The sequence below is a fragment of the Lagopus leucura genome, unplaced genomic scaffold (genome assembly GCF_019238085.1).
Source record: "Lagopus leucura isolate 7727_CA_CO unplaced genomic scaffold, USGS_WTPT01 Super-Scaffold_1, whole genome shotgun sequence".
In the NCBI taxonomy this organism is placed as follows: domain Eukaryota; kingdom Metazoa; phylum Chordata; class Aves; order Galliformes; family Phasianidae; genus Lagopus; species Lagopus leucura.
Genome location: NW_024962250.1, coordinates 22,372,498 through 22,390,209, shown reverse-complemented (window position 1 = coordinate 22,390,209; position 17,712 = coordinate 22,372,498). Strand labels below are relative to the sequence as shown.

Sequence of the window (17,712 nt, the reverse complement as noted above, 5' to 3'; positions counted from 1 at the left end):
AGCTTGTGTGCTTTAATTGATTTGTTAGCTGTTAAATAAGTTACTTCAACTCTGGCTTCCCTTCCCATATGATCCTATGGATGCCATGCAAAAATGACCTGTACTGTTCTGCGGGGTATGATTATCATTCTTTGATGTATTTAGGACCATCCTTTTCCCTAAGTGTTGATGTTTCTTTGGTTACAATGTTTTATAAAATAGACTCCTTATTGTATTTGCCTGTAAACTGAAATTTGAGAACAGTCTACAGAAATTCAAACATCATTATTGACCCGGCTCTTTTTTCAGTGTGCTGTTATTATTAATGTAGTAATTTATTGAAGCTTATCTTGGTTTCCTTCTTGTCGTCCAGCCACTCCCTTGCACATCAGGCAACACCCTCCATAGTAGGTTTGGAGAAAGTTACAGAACTGTATGCCAATAAGTAGTGTAGTTGAAGCTGTGACATTCTTACAGCTATGGTGTTGCCTTGGGTGAGCACTTGCCTTGTTATTTCAAATATTTTCTGTAACAGTCACCAATACAACACATCAACCATAATTGAGGTGCACACCTATTATGCAACTGGTCAAATTCTTTTTTTCGGGAGATAGCTTTTAGGTAACAAGATGATGTGCCGTGGGGATTTGATGCAGAAAGCTTTGCTCTGTTCTGTGTTCTGACATATATGCAATGTTGAGGCTGTGTATACAATGAGTTGTTTGTCTGTGATGCCATGTCCACCACATGGATGAGTACAGTGGTTATGTCAGCATCTTTAGGCTTAAGGCTATGGAGAAACACAGAGGATACTTGTTTTCTTACAGCAGTGTAGGCTTCCATAGCAGAATCTTGTTTGAATATTGTCCAGTTCTTTTGGATCTCATAATCCCGAGAATACATTCTTTATCTTATTGAACTGTTCATTTCTGTTTCTGGATTTCTGTGGGTTTTGTTTAGTTGGATTTTTATTGTGGGTTGTTTTTTGGTGTTTTTTTTTCCTCTTTAGTAGGTCTTGAAAATCCCTGCTCTGTGAATTCGGTTATTTGAAAGTCTTGGTGGATGAGGAGGCTTTTTCACACCAGCCTTGTATATGGAGACTAACAGTGTTTGTCATGACTGAACCTAGCTGGATTAGGGATTTGGGCGAGGGAAGGGCAGAATCAGTTACAAGATCAGAGGGATTACTCAGAAATGCCTGTTTGATGTTCCTTGAATGAGTATCTTACAGCTGCCTCTCTTTAAATTTTTACTTCAGATAGATCACATCGTGCACAATGGAGGATTATACAAAAGACCTTTCAATGAAGCTTTTGAAGAAACACCAATGCTGGTTGCTGTGCTGACCTATGTAGGCTATGGTGTTCTCACACTCTTTGGGTATCTGCGAGATTTCATGCGGCAGTGGAAGATTGAGAAGTGTCAAAATGCAATAGAAAGAGAAGAACAAAAGGTAAAGACTGAGAAATTTCAATGTGGAAATTGTGTGGCTGAGGCCTCTAGTTTAAATATTTATTTGCAGAGCAATATTGTTCAAAATTTTCTACTGTTCTTCTTGTATCTGAAATGCTCTGTGTGTTATGCTAGTACTGTGGTATGGTTAAACAAAACAATGTTTTGTTTATTTGGGTTATGTTTTGGTGGCATAGTTATATGGTCTGTTTTACTGGAAACTACATCAACAATTATGTCAATGTGCTGAGTGATGCCTCGGCTGCAGAAACAAGTGTTTCAGGGAGAAACACCTCATATGCCAGCACAAGTAGCAAGAGAAATGCTTCTTGAAGGATCGAGCTGGAGTTTCACAGCAGTGGTATGCTTTCTGATGCTGTTCTGGTTGCTGTCTGTGTTTTGATTTGGAAGCATTCCCTCCAGCCCAAGTATCTGTAAAGAGAAGCTTGCAGTAAGAGCCAGAGTGTAAATTGGATGATTTTGAATTAACATGAGATTCAAAACGGTATTGGGTTAGCTGGTGAGTAATTTGAGGCACTGACTCACTGATAGCATTTAAAGAATTTTAAAAGCCTTTTAGTGAAAGTTTCTGTTAGCAGTTAAAAAGTCTTGCCATCTCCAGCAGTCAGTGTAATACCGATAATCTTAAATTGTTTTAAATAATTTTTAGAGGCCTTTAGTCCCCACTCAAGTTACTGTTAAGGAGCTGCCACTTAAACTGGCAGTTTGTAAGCTATTTCTGCTAACTCTCAGTGTGAGCTGTCCTAGCATAGTGTGAATACCAGTGAGGTTTCCTCCGAAAGTCAAAGTAGATTGGCTTACTCTTGCTGACCAGGGTTCTGTTTTTCTCGGTCACCGATCCAGCTTGCAATACTTCAAGGCAGTTTGTTTTTCGCTTGCTGGTTTCTGGTTCTCTAGGCAGCCACACAAGCAGTTGGAACTGGCTAGCAGAAAATAAGGGTGGGGGGAAGCAGCTCAAGAATGTAAACAAATTACTAAGGATAGGAGGGTGGAAGGAGGAAAGACAAAAGACAACTTCTTTTAGAGGCAGCATGAGGCAAAGTTTGTATCATGCTGTGGTAGATGAGATAAGATGCAGTGCTGATGCCTAAAATGATTTCATGGTAGCTTCTTCTTATACTTATAGTAGCTTGTGGTAGAATTAAGCTGACTCATGGTAAGACACATAATTCCAAAACAGAAATATTCTTTCAGGAATTTAATGAGGAATAGATATTTCATGTTTGGTAACAGTGGGGAAGCTAAATTTATACTATTTCCAAAACTAACTTCTGGAATCTAGAAGCAAAACTTTTATTCCCTTTCAATATCCAAAATCTGAATGAATATTGCAAGCTAAATCTCCATTTGTAACTCGATGTGTTGTTTAATTTGAGCTACTTTGGTTTATATCACTTGAGAATATGACATCATTGTATTTTTCTACTTATATCCTTGAAATTGATGCAGAAAAGAAGAGCAAACAGCTGCAAAAATATACCAGTGCTAGATGTTAGGAGTTTAAGTATTTGTACTCATGATACTTGAGGATTAAAAAGAAGTAACTGAAAGATTGGCTACTGTATTTCTGTGAAACACTTGTTCCCATACCAAGTGGGAAAGGTGCCTGCTTACAGTAGCCTTTTTCTATGAGAGTGGTGATAACTGTACGTTCACTTCTGTTACAGAAGACCTCAGGCAGCAGTTCTGATTGGGGGTAGGTTATTGATATTGGGTTCTCCATAAGGACTGTCACAGGTGACACAAGCAGAGAGTTTGTTAGCAACTGATTATCCCAGTTCAAAAATAAATTTAATCTTAATTTTTTTTTATTTTCTGAATTAATTCTAGCATTGCATCTTCTCCTGAAAGGCTTCTGTTAAACAAGTAAGTTTCCCAGACAGATGAATTGAAACTCCCTGTGTGTTGACCTTGGCTTTCAGGGAAGAGCTGCACGTGTTGTGTTTTTGTTTTGTGCATAAGATTTCTGTGGCTGGATCTAATGAGAAGCACTTCTATCTGAAGGCTCAATTTGCTGTGTATCATGTCATGGATAGGCCAGTCAATACTGCATATGGATGGAAAATAAGAGGTCCTGTTCAAAAAAGTTCAGGAGTGAAAGAAATGCCAGTGTAGTGTACTTCCCTAAATCATGTTTTTAGTGCTTAGGTTGGAACAGCTATTTCTGATGCTGGACAAATAGAAAAGTGATCATGTTAGATTCAGAACTTGACCTCACATTTTGATGCTTTGAGTTTTTTTGTCTGCAAATGAATTGATGGTAAGGTGTTGCAGTGTACCCAGTGTGGGAGCCAGGTTTTGTTGTGGTACAGGGGAGTGCTCAATATCTTGGTTTGAGACATTTTGTCATTTTCACATACTTGAATCTCTCAGGCAACTGGCTGACATCCCTACTGATACCAGCGTGCAGGAAAAGCTTAAAACTCCTGTTTTTTAAAATTAATATATCAGAGAAGCCCTGGTGTAGTTTCTAGCAGATTTAGGTCCAGTGACCTCTTTATGTGAAGTACTATTTTTATTACATGAATCTCAAATTGATTATAATTTTCTTAGCAATCAAGCAAAACAATTGGCTTTAGTTTTCTGAAATAGTTTATAAAACACTTTGTAGGTGAAGAGCTCAAAGCAAAGGCATTGGAAGTAACTGTGTAGATGAGCAGTATGAAGATGTTCTGTGTGAGCAGAACTAAATTACACTCTGCAAGGAAACGTCCCCGAATGATGCGTCCTGAAGTCATGGAATTGAAGTATATGGATATTTCCTCGTGGTGTGTTTCTGAAAACGATTGAAGTTAACAGCACTGAGTAAGCTTCAGTCTGGAATGTGGTTTTAGGGGAAAAAAAAAAAAAAAAAAAAAAAAAAAAAGGGGGAGAAAAAAGCCTTGTGATTTTTTTTGTTTTGGAGAGCACTTGATTTCAGTAGCTAAGTTCTTGCTGAAACTGTTACATCATACTGTGTGCACCAGAACTAGAAAATGGAACTGGACAAAGATAACTGGAAGAGTAGGATTTCTAATGCATGTATGTTGGGACTGCCTCTGACAGTGGGTAAATATCTTGCAACTTATTAGAGAGCAGCACAAAGCAATGAATGATTCTAGAAAAAACTAGTATTTGCCAGCACTACACAAAAAGGTAAAGGCTTTGCTAGTGTGGATTACCAGGAGGGTGTAGTCATTGTGTTTTGGCATCAGTTCAAATATATCCATCTGGGCTTTTCCTGGAGACTGGTACGTGTAGCATATCCTGTCAGAAGCACTGGTCTGTTTTAGGCATGGGTGAGTGGAAAGATAAAAACTGCCAGTTACCCTGGAATCACTGTATGTGTACTCAGTTTAACCTGATGCTCAGGTGTAACTTCTTCAGTAGCCATGCTTGTAGCATTTCATAGGTAAAAGGAAAACTGCTTTTATACTTCTCCTGATCTGATTTACCTACTAATTACATTGTCTATTTTATACATGGAAGCAAACTGTCTGAATGGGAGTGCTAACTCTTTAATGTACCTCTCTGTGCTTGACAGCTTCCCTGTGCCAACAGTATTTCTGGTATCTGAAGCTTTCAAACATTCTACAGTTGGATTTGTGGGGACAAGTACATTTGGGGTGGTGAACTGCAGACTTCTGCTCAGTATTGTCGTAGCATCTGCAAAGCTCATTGTAGGCCTGCGAGAATATAAAAAATTGCCCACAGTTGCTGCTGGACTTTTTCTTGTCTCACGTAGCAGTGAGATGGAAGCAGCCTTTTTCATATATATATATTTTTTCCTTTTAGAAGCCTGTTTGTTGCATTTGCCTGCCTGATTTCCATTCAGAGTTAGTTTTGTTTTATTAGGGGAGGGATGCATTAGATGAATTGCAGGTAAGCCTTGTTGGTGCTGGTGGCACCATCTGTTAGCTTAGATGCAATGCTGTAAAAACTTGGCTCTAAAAGCAACATAATTGCTGTGTTTGCATGTTACTGTGCTCCAAGCTAATGGTTACAAAGCTCTCATTCTGACCTTCACTTATATTACTAATTAACAATATGATGAAATCTTGGATTTACGAGTTGCCTGTGCTAAGGCACTGCACCCCAAGGGAGAGCTTTATTCTTCCCTTGCTTCAATTCCTTACTGAAATTGCTATACTTTTCAGGCTTATGGAAGATCTCTAGTCCTTAAGTTTATGCATCTGGGGTTCTTTCACTATTAATGTTCTAGGTTTTTAATGCTTCCTTAGCACTCCTAAAAAGTAAAGTTAGTGTCCTGTATTGGACATGAGTTCTTTTACTCATAATTTGTTCCTTGAATTTCTGTTAACTTTTGAAGCACACTTTTTTTTTTTTATCTCACGATAATCCATAAGGTTTAAAGAACTTCACAATAATGTCTTCAGAATTTAAAGGTTATGCTGCTTGTCTTGTAAGATTGTACTTGCATTATATCTTGGTGATATCGACCTGTTGTGGGTGCCTATCTTTCTCTCACCAGTTGAGCTTGTTAGTCTTCCTGCTTTGTCACCTTGTTTCAAAATGAAACACGATTTATCTGATTAGAAACATGAGGTAAGATTGGACTGTATCAGCCCAGGCATACCTGCTTGAGTTAGAACAATGACTAATTTGCAGCCTCCATTCCTAGCCAAGAACCTTGGCTAAAATTTCAGTTGACTTCCTGGGTCACATATTTAATGTGCTTCAATAACTACTGCAAAGTCACATTCTTATGCAAAGTGGTTGAGAAAAGCTGGAAGTGGTTAAAAATATCTGAGGTTATAACTAAAGTTCAAATCTCTTAAATTTTTTTTTTTTTTTTTTAACCTCCACTTCATCCACCCCTATGAAAGATGCTGTAATAGAGGTTTCAAATACTTACCAGTTAACTATTCGGAATCTTAAGTCATGAATTGGGATCTTAGTGTGTTGCTCCAAGTACTGTCATGCTTATCACCACTCTGTTAGAGTGAAGTAGCTGTGTAACTTTTCATATATGAATTAAGCTTTTGAATGTGTTGATGTTTTTTTCCACTGCAAAAGGGTCAAATTTGTAAGTGCTTCAAGCCTGAAACCTGCCATCTTTTTGGGACAGTGAGATACTGAAGGTGAGGAAGGTTAAAGTTGTGTTACTTCTTCATAAAACTAATGATTTTCCAGAGGATTATAACATTATTTGTTTACTTTCCACCTTGTTAATCCAATTTGATGGAAGGCCTTCAGAGAAGACATGGCAAAAGTGAATGCCAAACTATACTTGAGTAAAGGAACAAGGAAGAAATAATTCAGTGCATCGTAACTCTTTGAAATCTCATTCCCATTGTCTTCCTTTGCTGAGGAAGGACATAGAATGACTTGGGTTGGAAGGGACCTTAAAGGTCATCCAGTTCTGACACTCCTGCCATGGGGAGGGTCATCCCCAACTAGACAGAGCCCCATCCAACCTGGCCTTGAACTCCTCCAAGGATGAGGCATCCACAGCTTCTCTGGGCTGCCTGTGCTGGTGCCTTGTCATCTTCTGAGTAAATAATTTTCCCCTAACATCAATCTAAATCTTCCCTCTTCTAGCTTAAAACCATTTCCCCTTGTCGTATCAGTACTGGATGGTGTAAAAGTTGATCTTTATCTTTTTCTTTATTCTGTGAAGGGGAGATCACTGGCTAAATCTCGTTTTTCCATAATTGAAATGATGAAAAAGAGTATCTTTGTGCCTTCTTGGCGTGTCATTATGTGCAAGAAATTCAGAAGGGAAAGTAGATGCAGCAACATTTACCTAGAAGCTGTCTTTCCTGTGCATCTTCAGGCAGGAGGATGTAAAAGGTGAATCTAGATGGTTTGTTTACTCCAATCTAAAAGTTATGAAACTTGTTATGAAACCGTAAAATGGGGAAGCTAAAGGAAAATGTACTCTTCCTTCAGTTGAGCACTGCAAGTAGAAGCTTCTCAGTACTTATTTGTGTGAATTGTTATTAAAGAAACTGGTATAAATGCTCCCAGTTCTGCTTCCGTGTTAGAAATACCAGGCACTAGTAGTCGGTCAGACAGATCTTCTATCTTATCCTGCCACCTAATAAAAAAATGCCTCTCTCCATATTTTCAGTTATGTTGTGAAAAACAGGAAGAAATGTGATGCTGGCTCTTTACCTTTGTCATAAGTCTACATTTTCCTTTTGTAGTGTTTTACAAAGGCTTGTTTTTGTGACATTAGCAAATGAATTCTGTATTGTTATGATCACTGAATGTCAAACTTCCTTTACATTTAATAGTAGTGATGGAATCTCATGACTTTCAAGCATTTTAAGTAGGCCAGAAAAACACGTTCTTGAGTGCTCAGATGTCCTTGCTCTCACACTTTGGGTGACACACAAGAATGTCAAACTGTTTTCCTGACAAAAGTTGGAAGGGAAGCTGGAATTCAGGAAACTCTTGTGCACAGAAAAATCCTGTGGGACTTCAGTCATGATAAGCTGTGGAGAACAGAGGTGCCGTAATGAAGTTTAATTGTTTGGCTTCTGAATAAAAAAAATGTGATAAGTTCTAACAATAGCTCTGTAATAATAGTAATGCTGCTTTATTATATGCTTTTCTAACATACAGAAAATATAATAGAGTGCCTCAACCTTCTCAGTGCTTTCTCATTTCCAGGTGATGTTGCACTGGCACGTGCTCTGAGAAGTAACAATACTGTGTTTAACAAAGTTCGGTTGGGATTTTTTTCAGGACTTAAGAATGAAGAGTTCTCAACTTTTTCCTGCATTTTCTTGATTTATTTTACTTTATTTTACAAATTACATTCATTGATTCAGAAAACACCTTGTTCCTTTTATTACCAGTTTGCTGTATTGCATTGTTTCCTTTCATTTTCGATGTGTTTCAGGACTTTGTCCCATTGTATCAGGACTTTGAAAATTTCTATACCAGAAACCTCTACATGCGCATTCGAGACACCTGGAACCGTCCAATTTGCAGTGTGCCAGGGGCCAAAGTGGACGTGATGGAGAGAGTTTCCCATGACTATAACTGGACATTCACGTGAGTCAGATTGAAGGAAAGGCTTCCACCAGCTACTTCTAAGTAGGGTCTCTGAAAGCACATTGAAGGCTTTGCGGTTAAAGAAGTGATGAATTATGTTTATTTTGAGATTTACACTGGCTGTTTTGAACCACGTCTGGCCACCAAGATGACTATATGATCTTTGGTAATAACACTTACTGTGTTATTATACTTACAGAACATGATTCTGCATGCATTAAGATTTCATATATAGTCTATGAAATCTATATTCCAATGGTAAGACATACGCTTTTGTGTGTGGTGCACAGAACCTGGAGTAGGTCCTTTGGATTGCCTGACTTCTCGTGCTCACTTAGAACCAGTCCAGACACTTGTAAATTTGTGAAACACAACCAAAAATTCAAGGGCAGATGTATTTTGTTGTCTTCTGTTTTTTTGTTTTTATTTTTAAATTGGAAATGACATAGCACAAGGCTTGACATGAAGAGGTTTGCAGCATAGTATTTGGTGAAACTAGTCATATTTTCTTGGCTTTCAAGGGGAAAATAATTAAAACTTCTTTTTCCACTAAACTTCTTTTTTAATCTCCTTGTCACGTAGCATCAGCACAACAGTGCCAGATGTGTTTCCTTTCCATGGTTAGAGGATATCCTGCTTGAGGGGCTGCCAAGTTAACTGATCTAGATATCTTATTTTCTAATTGGACAGCAAATTGTGTGTTTCTGAGATGGAGGAGGAACAATTTTGAAAACAAACTGTTTGAAAATCCTGAAGTAGTATTTGATATAATAGCATAACTGCCTTTTTATATAGACTGTTGCGGGAACTTCCATTTTTAGTTTGCAACTATGAGAGAAGGAGAATGTATTTTTTGTTGCTGGAGTTTGATAATGAGGATCAGTGCTGAAAAAATTTAATTGTTGATTTTATAGACTTTTTACTAATGTTTCAGTACATACTCTATGAAACTCAAAGAATAGTCTTCTGGCTGAGTTTTGCAATGTTGTGTGTCCTAATTTTTAATTTTTTTTAACACAGGTACACAGGGAGAGTGATAAAAGGTGTTATTAATATGGGTTCTTATAACTACCTTGGATTTGCACAGAACAATGGGACTTGCCAGCAGGCAGCAGCTAAAGTTCTGTCCCAGTATGGAGCTGGGGTGTGCAGCAGTAGGCAAGAGATGGGTAAGTTGGAGGAAGATAGGACGTTCCTTCAATGTTTGTTTCAAAGTATTTAATTTGATCTCAAATCTTCTAAACATTACTTATTTCAACTCTGGAACTTTAGACTAAGCAATAAAGAAATCATTGTTTTAGTGAAGATAAATTGGCCTTCTGGGTTTAGTTTATACAGCACAGCTGTTGATTTGTTAATGTTTGCAGTGTTACTGTCTGGGGTTTTGAGTAAAGACTGTACTGGTTGATGAAGATGTTTACTGTAGAATACAGCAATAGTGAAAGCTTTTAACCCTGAATTTCTTCTGTTTAATGTGCAGGAAACTTGGACAAACATGAGGAGCTGGAAAAGCTGGTTGCCAGATTTCTAGGTGTGGAATCTGCAATGGCATATGGCATGGGATTTGCAACCAACTCTATGAACATTCCAGCCTTAGTAGGCAAGGTATGGCTCAAGTTACTGGTAAGAGCACATCTAACAAAGACTGTGGGTTCAGTTTTCTAAAATCTACTTGTCTATTTTTTATTTTTTTTTTTACTTCCGTGACAGCACCTGCAAATATTCTCTGTGGAAACTAAGTCACAGAAAACATTACTAGCTTTGTAAAAATCTTTGGGCAGCAGCATCCTATGGACCAGTAGCACTCCAAATCTTGAAAGAACAGCTTAGCATGTTATGGCTTGCTTCCTCAGGCTACTTGTTAGTATAGTAAACGGTGGTTCATTGACTTAAAGATATTTTGATGCTCTTGAGACACCAAGAATTAACTGTCATTCTGCAGGACTTCAGTGGGTGGTGAAACAAGTAATTATTTAAGCTAGCAGCAGTTGTGTGTCTTTATTTACCACATTAAGGCTGCAAATCATTTCTTAGCCAGTCTTGCCTGAGCCAGCTGCATTTATGTTGGATTTTTTTCCTTTGGCTGTTTGGGTTTTTTTGTGTTCTTAAATTAGCTCTGAGCAATTGAGAGTTTAAAGGTGTTGCGTGCTGTGAAAATTAACTTTTTCAATATCTTTTCCCTTCCCCTTCTAATTCAGGGCTGTCTAATTTTGAGTGATGAACTGAACCATGCATCTCTAGTACTTGGGGCAAGACTGTCAGGAGCAGCTATTCGAATCTTTAAGCACAACAGTAAGTATCAAATGGTGGACGTTGCCTTTCTGCTGCGTCTTCAGATCAGATGGAAACTCTTTTCTAATACTTGGAAATCCCATTTCATGTAAGAAATCAGTTGCTGGTTACCTGAAAGGTCTGCTGCTGACTGCTGCTACTATTCAGTCATTTTGAGTTGGAAATTGTTTTATATATTCAGTCTAAAATAGTAGGGCTTAGATCATTAAGATGGGCTGACTTGCATCTCTGCATGTGAAGAACAACACATTGCTCTCTGGCAGGTTTACAGGCAGTAGTGTTGTAACGTAGCTTCTTGTTACCTGGTTAGCTCAGCACTGTCAAGCTCATCTAATAGTCCGTGTCACGTAGTAACGTAGTCTTGTAGAGGTCTAGGTTATGATTTGAGGCAATAGGAAAGTTTTTAACTTTAGGATGAGATGCTAGCATGGTCCTACATCTAGAGAACTTTAACAATAGAGATGTCATGGCCAAACTTGACCACTGTGTGCTCATACAGTGTAGCACAAAAGGGATTTCAGGACATGAAGCATTGATTAACTGCTACTTGTGTGTATTTTGAAAGCAGATACTTAGAATTGTCATTTTGCTGGTTTCAGCTTCCTCCAAGGGAGGCGTTTTATTTTTCAAATTAAAAAAGACTCTTCTTAGTCGCAGTGAAGGACATACCATCTTCCTGATTCATGAAGTCACTACCTTCATTCTTCAGTTACTCATAACTCGTAATGCACTTTTTATGTTATCATTCTCTGAGATCACGTTGACTCTTCTTCCTTTGAAATCTCTGGTGGTGACAGCAGAGTTTGGGTGGCTCTAGTTCTTTTTCTTTCCTTGTCCTACTGGGTGGTAAATCCTTTACTGTGTTTCTTTGTTTATTGTTTATTGTGTTTATTTAGTCTTTCTTGCTTTCTCTGTTGTTTGAGTGCTTTTCCTTAAAGAAGTACAGAGAGTACTGGTAACACTTCATTATTTTTTTTTTGGTCACCATTCTTCATCAGTCTTGAATGCAGTGCGTTTTGGTTGCTGGGCAAGATCACAAAAACTTTGCACTCATCTTCTGTGTTTATATAGGCATATTTCTGAATATTGTCCCATGTTCCAGAATTTTAGGGAGTGCTCACAGAAATATAGTCCTGGTTATTATGTGAGAAGGACTTAGAAGCTCTGGCATTATAAGGAAGAACAGATGTGGGATTATAGGGTACAAACTAGCAATGGTGAGCCTATGGGTTACTCTAGAAACTTCCTACATGTTGGGGATCCATGAAAGAGAATGGAGTAGCAGATTAGAATCAGAAGGTAAAATGCAAGCAATAAACTGCATGTATTCTTAGTACTATCTTGTTATGGTCTATGCTGCTTTAATTAATCTCATTTTTTCCAAGACACGAATGGCTTCACTCATTATTTTTAGAAATTTTCATTTTTTCCCTACTTCACTGTGTAGTTTGTTCTTTTTATTAAGGTTAGACTTACTTTGTAATCCTTCTCTTCCTTGAAAGATTAGAGCAGAAGGCATTTACTCTAGTATTTTCCATAACTGCTCTAAATTCATCCTTTTTTCCATGGGGGAGATAACGGAGAAAGGGATTATTCCACTGTTTATTTGATCTTTGTCTTTTTTCTGATCACTATTTCTAACAGTTAAGTTGACCTGTTTTATTCTCTAATTTCTAGTCTAGTTCTACTTCATAAACTCCACTTGCTGCTAAAATGGTTTTAGTCTACTGGTCGTCTTTTCATGATTTATGAGGTTCTTTGTGCTCTTTTATTTGCTTGTTTCTTGCTCAACATCTTAGTTTTTATGGTTGGATTGCTGCTATCTCTGTTTCTTCCTCACGATTTTTTATCTTCAGGACTGATTTCACATGTATGCATTTGTTTATGTTACACTGTTAGGTGTACTTGGATTATGTCAAGTGTTTTTAGTCAAACCTAATAAGGTTTCAGATTACATGTCTACTAACATCATCATCCATCTAGCTTCTGGTATGCTTAGCATTGTCATTATTTCCTGCACTCGTTCTCCCTTTTTCCTCCCTGTTTGTTTTTGTAGTTTCCCGTTCCACACCTTTTGTCTCTTTGTCTTTTAAACAGAAAATCCTTGTTCTTCACTTTGGTCAGTCTTCTACTTTGGCTGATTATCTTTGAGCTTGCTCCTTATTTCTATACCTAAAGACACTGTTGCCCCTTACATTCCTTTCTCTTTTCCTAGCAATGGTATGCCTTCCTCCACCCCGTATTCATTCTTCCTCTGCCCTCCTAGTCCTTCTTTGCAACTTGTGCTACTGCTTGTACTTTTAATTTAGGATGGTCAAATTCTTCATCAGAGTTTGTGTAATCACCCAGTCCCCCTGATCTCATCTATAGGCCTGCAGCTAGATGAAGCCTATGCTTACTGATTTATATATGGTCTCTCTTCCATACGTAATCCATTTGTGTGTTTTTGGAGCGATGCTATCTGTTGTCATGTTAGAGCTCAAGCCAGTAGCTGTTTCAGTACCATTTAACAGTAATTTCTGGTGCAGATATGCGAAGCCTGGAGAAGCTGCTGAAAGATGCTATTGTGCATGGGCAACCTCGTACACGGAGGCCCTGGAAAAAAATTCTTATCTTGGTGGAAGGAATATACAGGTACAAACTATACTTCATATTCCTAAGACCCTCTGCATATGATCTAGCTGCTTAGTGTTTGGGTTCATTTGTCAAATCAAACTGAATATTATCACTTCACAGTTATTTCATGAATCTCTTATCTGAGGTTTAATTGAAGTATGTATGCTTAACATCCTAAACTTTTTGTTGCTAGTATGGTAGGTGCACCTGGTATTATCACAGTGCTCACCACGTCTAGATCAGGTTTTAGAAGTTAATCTAAATTGATATTCATATCAGAGCTGAGGTCTTAAATTGCTTGTCTATTCCATTCTTACTGTGCTCAGTGGATGATGCTGATGTGAATGGAATTATGCAATGTGAAGGTTTTTTGTGTGTAGGAGTATGTAGTTTTTGCTAATTGGCATTAAAATCATCAATGTGACTTTCAGCACAAAACAGTTCAAGACTATCCTTAGCCCTAAAAACAGTAAGCAAGTAGGATGTCAGATCAAAATACTGATGTTAGAGTGGAAGTGTAAAAGGGATAATTTAATTTATTAAACTATCAGCGATGATGTTCCTTTGCCTCTTATTGCTACTGCTACTGATTTTTCAGTATGTCAGCATCCCAAAGAGGTTAAACAGGTAGTATATAGTTACCTGAGCAGTAGGTCCAAAGAGGACTTGTTTTTCAACTCTGCAGAAGAAAAATGCATATAGAAAGTTCTATGTGGTCACAATTAATAAGAGTAAAGAATAGAAATTTTAGTGATGTCTGGCTCTGCAAAGAGAACCCCAACCATTAAGTCAACTCACAATTAATTTCTGTTTCTCAACAGTATGGAGGGATCCATAGTCCGTTTGCCTGAAGTGATTGCCCTTAAGAAGAAGTATAAATCCTATCTGTACCTTGATGAGGCTCATAGTATAGGTGCACTGGGTCCTACTGGTCGGGGTGTAGTGGAGTATTTTGGACTCAATCCTGAAGATGTGGATGTTATGATGGGAACATTTACCAAAAGCTTTGGAGCTGCTGGAGGATACATCGGGGGCAAGAAGGTAAAAAGCTGAAAATGAAAAAAAATGAAAAAAAAAAAAAAATGTTTGAGACTGGTGTTGTAGCTCTTTATTAAGCATTTCCATGTTGATTTGTTTCTTAAATTGCCCTTATTGTCCATTTGTTTCATAATTTTACTTACTGTCTAGTACAGTGAAAGTCTGTTCAGTGCCATTGAGCCTAATCTAATAAACTACCTCATAATTCTGTAGTTTGCATGTCGTCAGTGGTGAGCTTAGTTTTGCAGAAAGTCTGGTTAAGAGTGTAGTATCTTAGGAACGGTTAGGAGCCAGGAAGCAGGAATTTCTCAATATTACTTCTAATGAAGAAGGAAGAATGCCAAAAGCTTGAGGTTTTTCAGCTCATTTGGAAAAAATCCATTTCTTAGCTTAGCATAGTGGGGATGATTTCTTCTGGACATCAAAAGTTTACTTTTGAAAAGACTTCCTCGTGTGTATGGGCACTGATTCTTTTGTATTGAAAGGTACTACTAGAACATACTGGCCTTTGTCAAACTGCTCCTTTTGGCAGGGATGATGTAGACAGTTACATGTGTCCCTTCATATATCCTTGCATGTATAGTACAGATGAGACTTATAGTAAACCTTTAATTCAGAGGAAAACTCTACTGTTTTCCTGTCAGGATGATTAGTTGTTTAGATGCAAATAGTGATGTACTTCACTCCATCCGAATGGGGATGGGACTTGCAGAAGTTCTTTTCTGAGATTTTACTGCAACTGGCATAAAATGAGTCTGACATGTTAACCAGAACAAAGCACCATCTTATTCTTTTTCCAAGGTAGCAGAATTAACTCCCTTGGTGTATGGTGAAGCAGCCAGGAGTCCTTCATGGTTGCTTTTTAGGTACTCTTGTTTGTGGAATTACTTCAGAAGAGGCCTTAAATGCTCCTGCCCTGGGTTATTTCAAAATCCTTTTACAACTTCCTTTAATTTAACTCTGACTCCAGGCAGACAATAATATAAAATTGAATGATTCTGCCTCTTTATAATATATTCCCTGCTTGTGCTGTGGATGGGGCAATCTTAACAGTTTTATGATGGAATCTGTCCTGGCGTTTGTACTGGTTTTTGGGATATTTTACTGGAGTTGTCTCATCATTATGAAGGGTTTTGTTTCAACTAAACAACAAGCAACCTGGATCAATGGTATGTTTGTCTTTTGTTCCCATATGACCTGTCTTTACCCCCTAACCAATCTAGAGTGTATACTTACTTGGGAAGTGCAGGAGTGGTAGCCTAGATTCTTGCAATCTTAAAGAGGTTTTATTTATATTGCAACAGTAAATGGGAGAAAGTAGTGTTTTGTAGCCTGTGCTCTGTTTGGTGATTTCTTTTATGGGGAAGCAATTATATTGAGCATAATACATAAGCTCCTATGGATACTGCTCCCCACTGTTTCACTTGTTTTATACTCCTATGATTATAATAAATGCTCTTGAAATAAGGGTTTGCACACAATTTAGTAGTGCAAGACACCTCGTTGCAATCTAATGCTGTTGTTATTGCTAAGCAGATCTGTCATAGTCACTTATCTTTCATCAATGGATATTCTTGCCCTGGGGATATAATTATAGGTAGTCACATCTCTGCTGCTCACATCTCAACTGTTCATTACTTATACTGTAAAATAAGTCCCTGAGCTATCTGTTGTTTTCCAGGACATGCTGGAAGAGGTTTGTTGTAATGGCCTTACTCTGTTGCTAAAGCATTCCTCTGGAGTGCTGAAAAAGCTGTGTCTGATGGCCTCTTGTGTTTTTCTAGGAGCTGATTGATTACCTCAGGACTCACTCTCACAGTGCTGTGTATGCAACATCACTATCACCTCCTGTTGTGGAGCAAATCATCACCTCCATGAAGTGCATTATGGGTGAAGATGGTACAACTTTTGGTGAGTCTTTGCAACATTAAGCACCTGGAAGAGGGCAGAGAAAATTCATTCAGCAAATACATTCATGATTGCCTGTAGGCTTACTATCCTACTTGGCATATCAGCATAATAAACGTGTAAAGTGTTTTCGGCTAAAGGTAAGTCATCCTAGGCTTATGCAGGAAAGTACTGTTTTGTATTGATTTTTTTGTTGTTGGTCTGTATGTAGCTTTTCTAGCTTTCCCCTCTTTTGTTCTTCTGTCCATTGTTATTTTCCCAACTTTTTAGAGTACTTTGTTGTATGTTTTACAGTCTTGCTTGGTTACTGGAGGGGACAGTGGTTTCAGTTTTTCATCTGTAGCGTAGCTTGATGTTTTCACCTTGGTTAAAGTAAATGAGGGCATATTTTTAAAATCCCTTTTTACTTAAGGAGCTAGAGGCAGAATTCAAGATCAGAGGATTTAATACACTGACAGAGGTGTGTTCAGCTCTCTTGATTCAATTTTTTTTTTTCATGCTAGATAAGAAAGGGAAGATCTGTAGAATTCTTGATTCATGTAAAGTCCTAAAGCCAAATTTATGCAACTTGTTTGCTTCATAAGTAGAGGTTGTTTTTTTCAGGCATGAAATAAATAACTTACACATCAGAAGGGCAGGCTTGAAACTGAAATTGTACAGCACTTTGCACATAGAATACTTTTCCATCTTCATTTTTTCTTAAAACATTGTGAGCAGCTCACACAGCATGGCAGCATAGCTCACAGAGGATCTCTCAGTGGCTTTCAATTCAGATGCTCTTAATATATTTAAGCATTTGAATTCTCATTTACAGTAGTTTCAGGCATCTGGCCACAAGGTGGTGGTGTGCACTGATGAGTGGTATTTGCTTTTGAACTTGGATAACCTGGTCAGTTAACTCAGCTGGTAACTCTTACAGTGGAAAAGTATACTGGTTAAATAACTTTAGAACCGAAGTTGTCCCTGTTAATGCCCTCAGAATGGATAATAAACTAATTTCAGACTACCTAAAAAGTTGTGCCAAAGTGCTGCATTTTGCATCTTAAAAATGATTGAGCTCTTTTTAACTAACGATGTGCTCAAGTGTCGATTGATTTGGGTTTCCTCCAATATCTGTTTAGCGTAATGAAGTTGAAAAAAGAAATGTGAAACAGAAATCAGTTATAAACTATGCCATTTTTGCCCCTTTCTGAGGCTACAGGATAGTATTCATTCAAGCTGTGATAAGGGAAGCAATGTCCATGGTCTGCCTTTCTCCTGCCATTATACCAGCAAGACCCATCCACACTGAAATCAGGAACCAGTCAGTTAAAGTAGCCTTAAAACTCAAAATACCTTTTTTTTATTGTGTTGCTTAATATGCACATCAAGCTATATCCTAGTTTGGTGCATAGGACTGCC

At 37.9% G+C, this 17,712-nt stretch overlaps 1 protein-coding gene across 1 annotated transcript in view; it reads left to right on the top strand.

Moving 5' to 3' along the window:
* SPTLC2 (serine palmitoyltransferase long chain base subunit 2) overlaps nucleotides 1-17,712 on the top strand; it is a 59,400-nt gene that overhangs the window by 10,172 nt on the left and 31,516 nt on the right. The window contains exons 2-9 of the mRNA XM_042866159.1: nucleotides 1,238-1,432; nucleotides 8,303-8,457; nucleotides 9,478-9,626; nucleotides 9,938-10,062; nucleotides 10,656-10,749; nucleotides 13,278-13,383; nucleotides 14,187-14,406; nucleotides 16,188-16,314. Of these exons, the coding sequence (XP_042722093.1) occupies nucleotides 1,238-1,432; nucleotides 8,303-8,457; nucleotides 9,478-9,626; nucleotides 9,938-10,062; nucleotides 10,656-10,749; nucleotides 13,278-13,383; nucleotides 14,187-14,406; nucleotides 16,188-16,314 (1,171 nt within the window). The remainder of the gene's footprint in view (nucleotides 1-1,237; nucleotides 1,433-8,302; nucleotides 8,458-9,477; nucleotides 9,627-9,937; nucleotides 10,063-10,655; nucleotides 10,750-13,277; nucleotides 13,384-14,186; nucleotides 14,407-16,187; nucleotides 16,315-17,712) is intronic.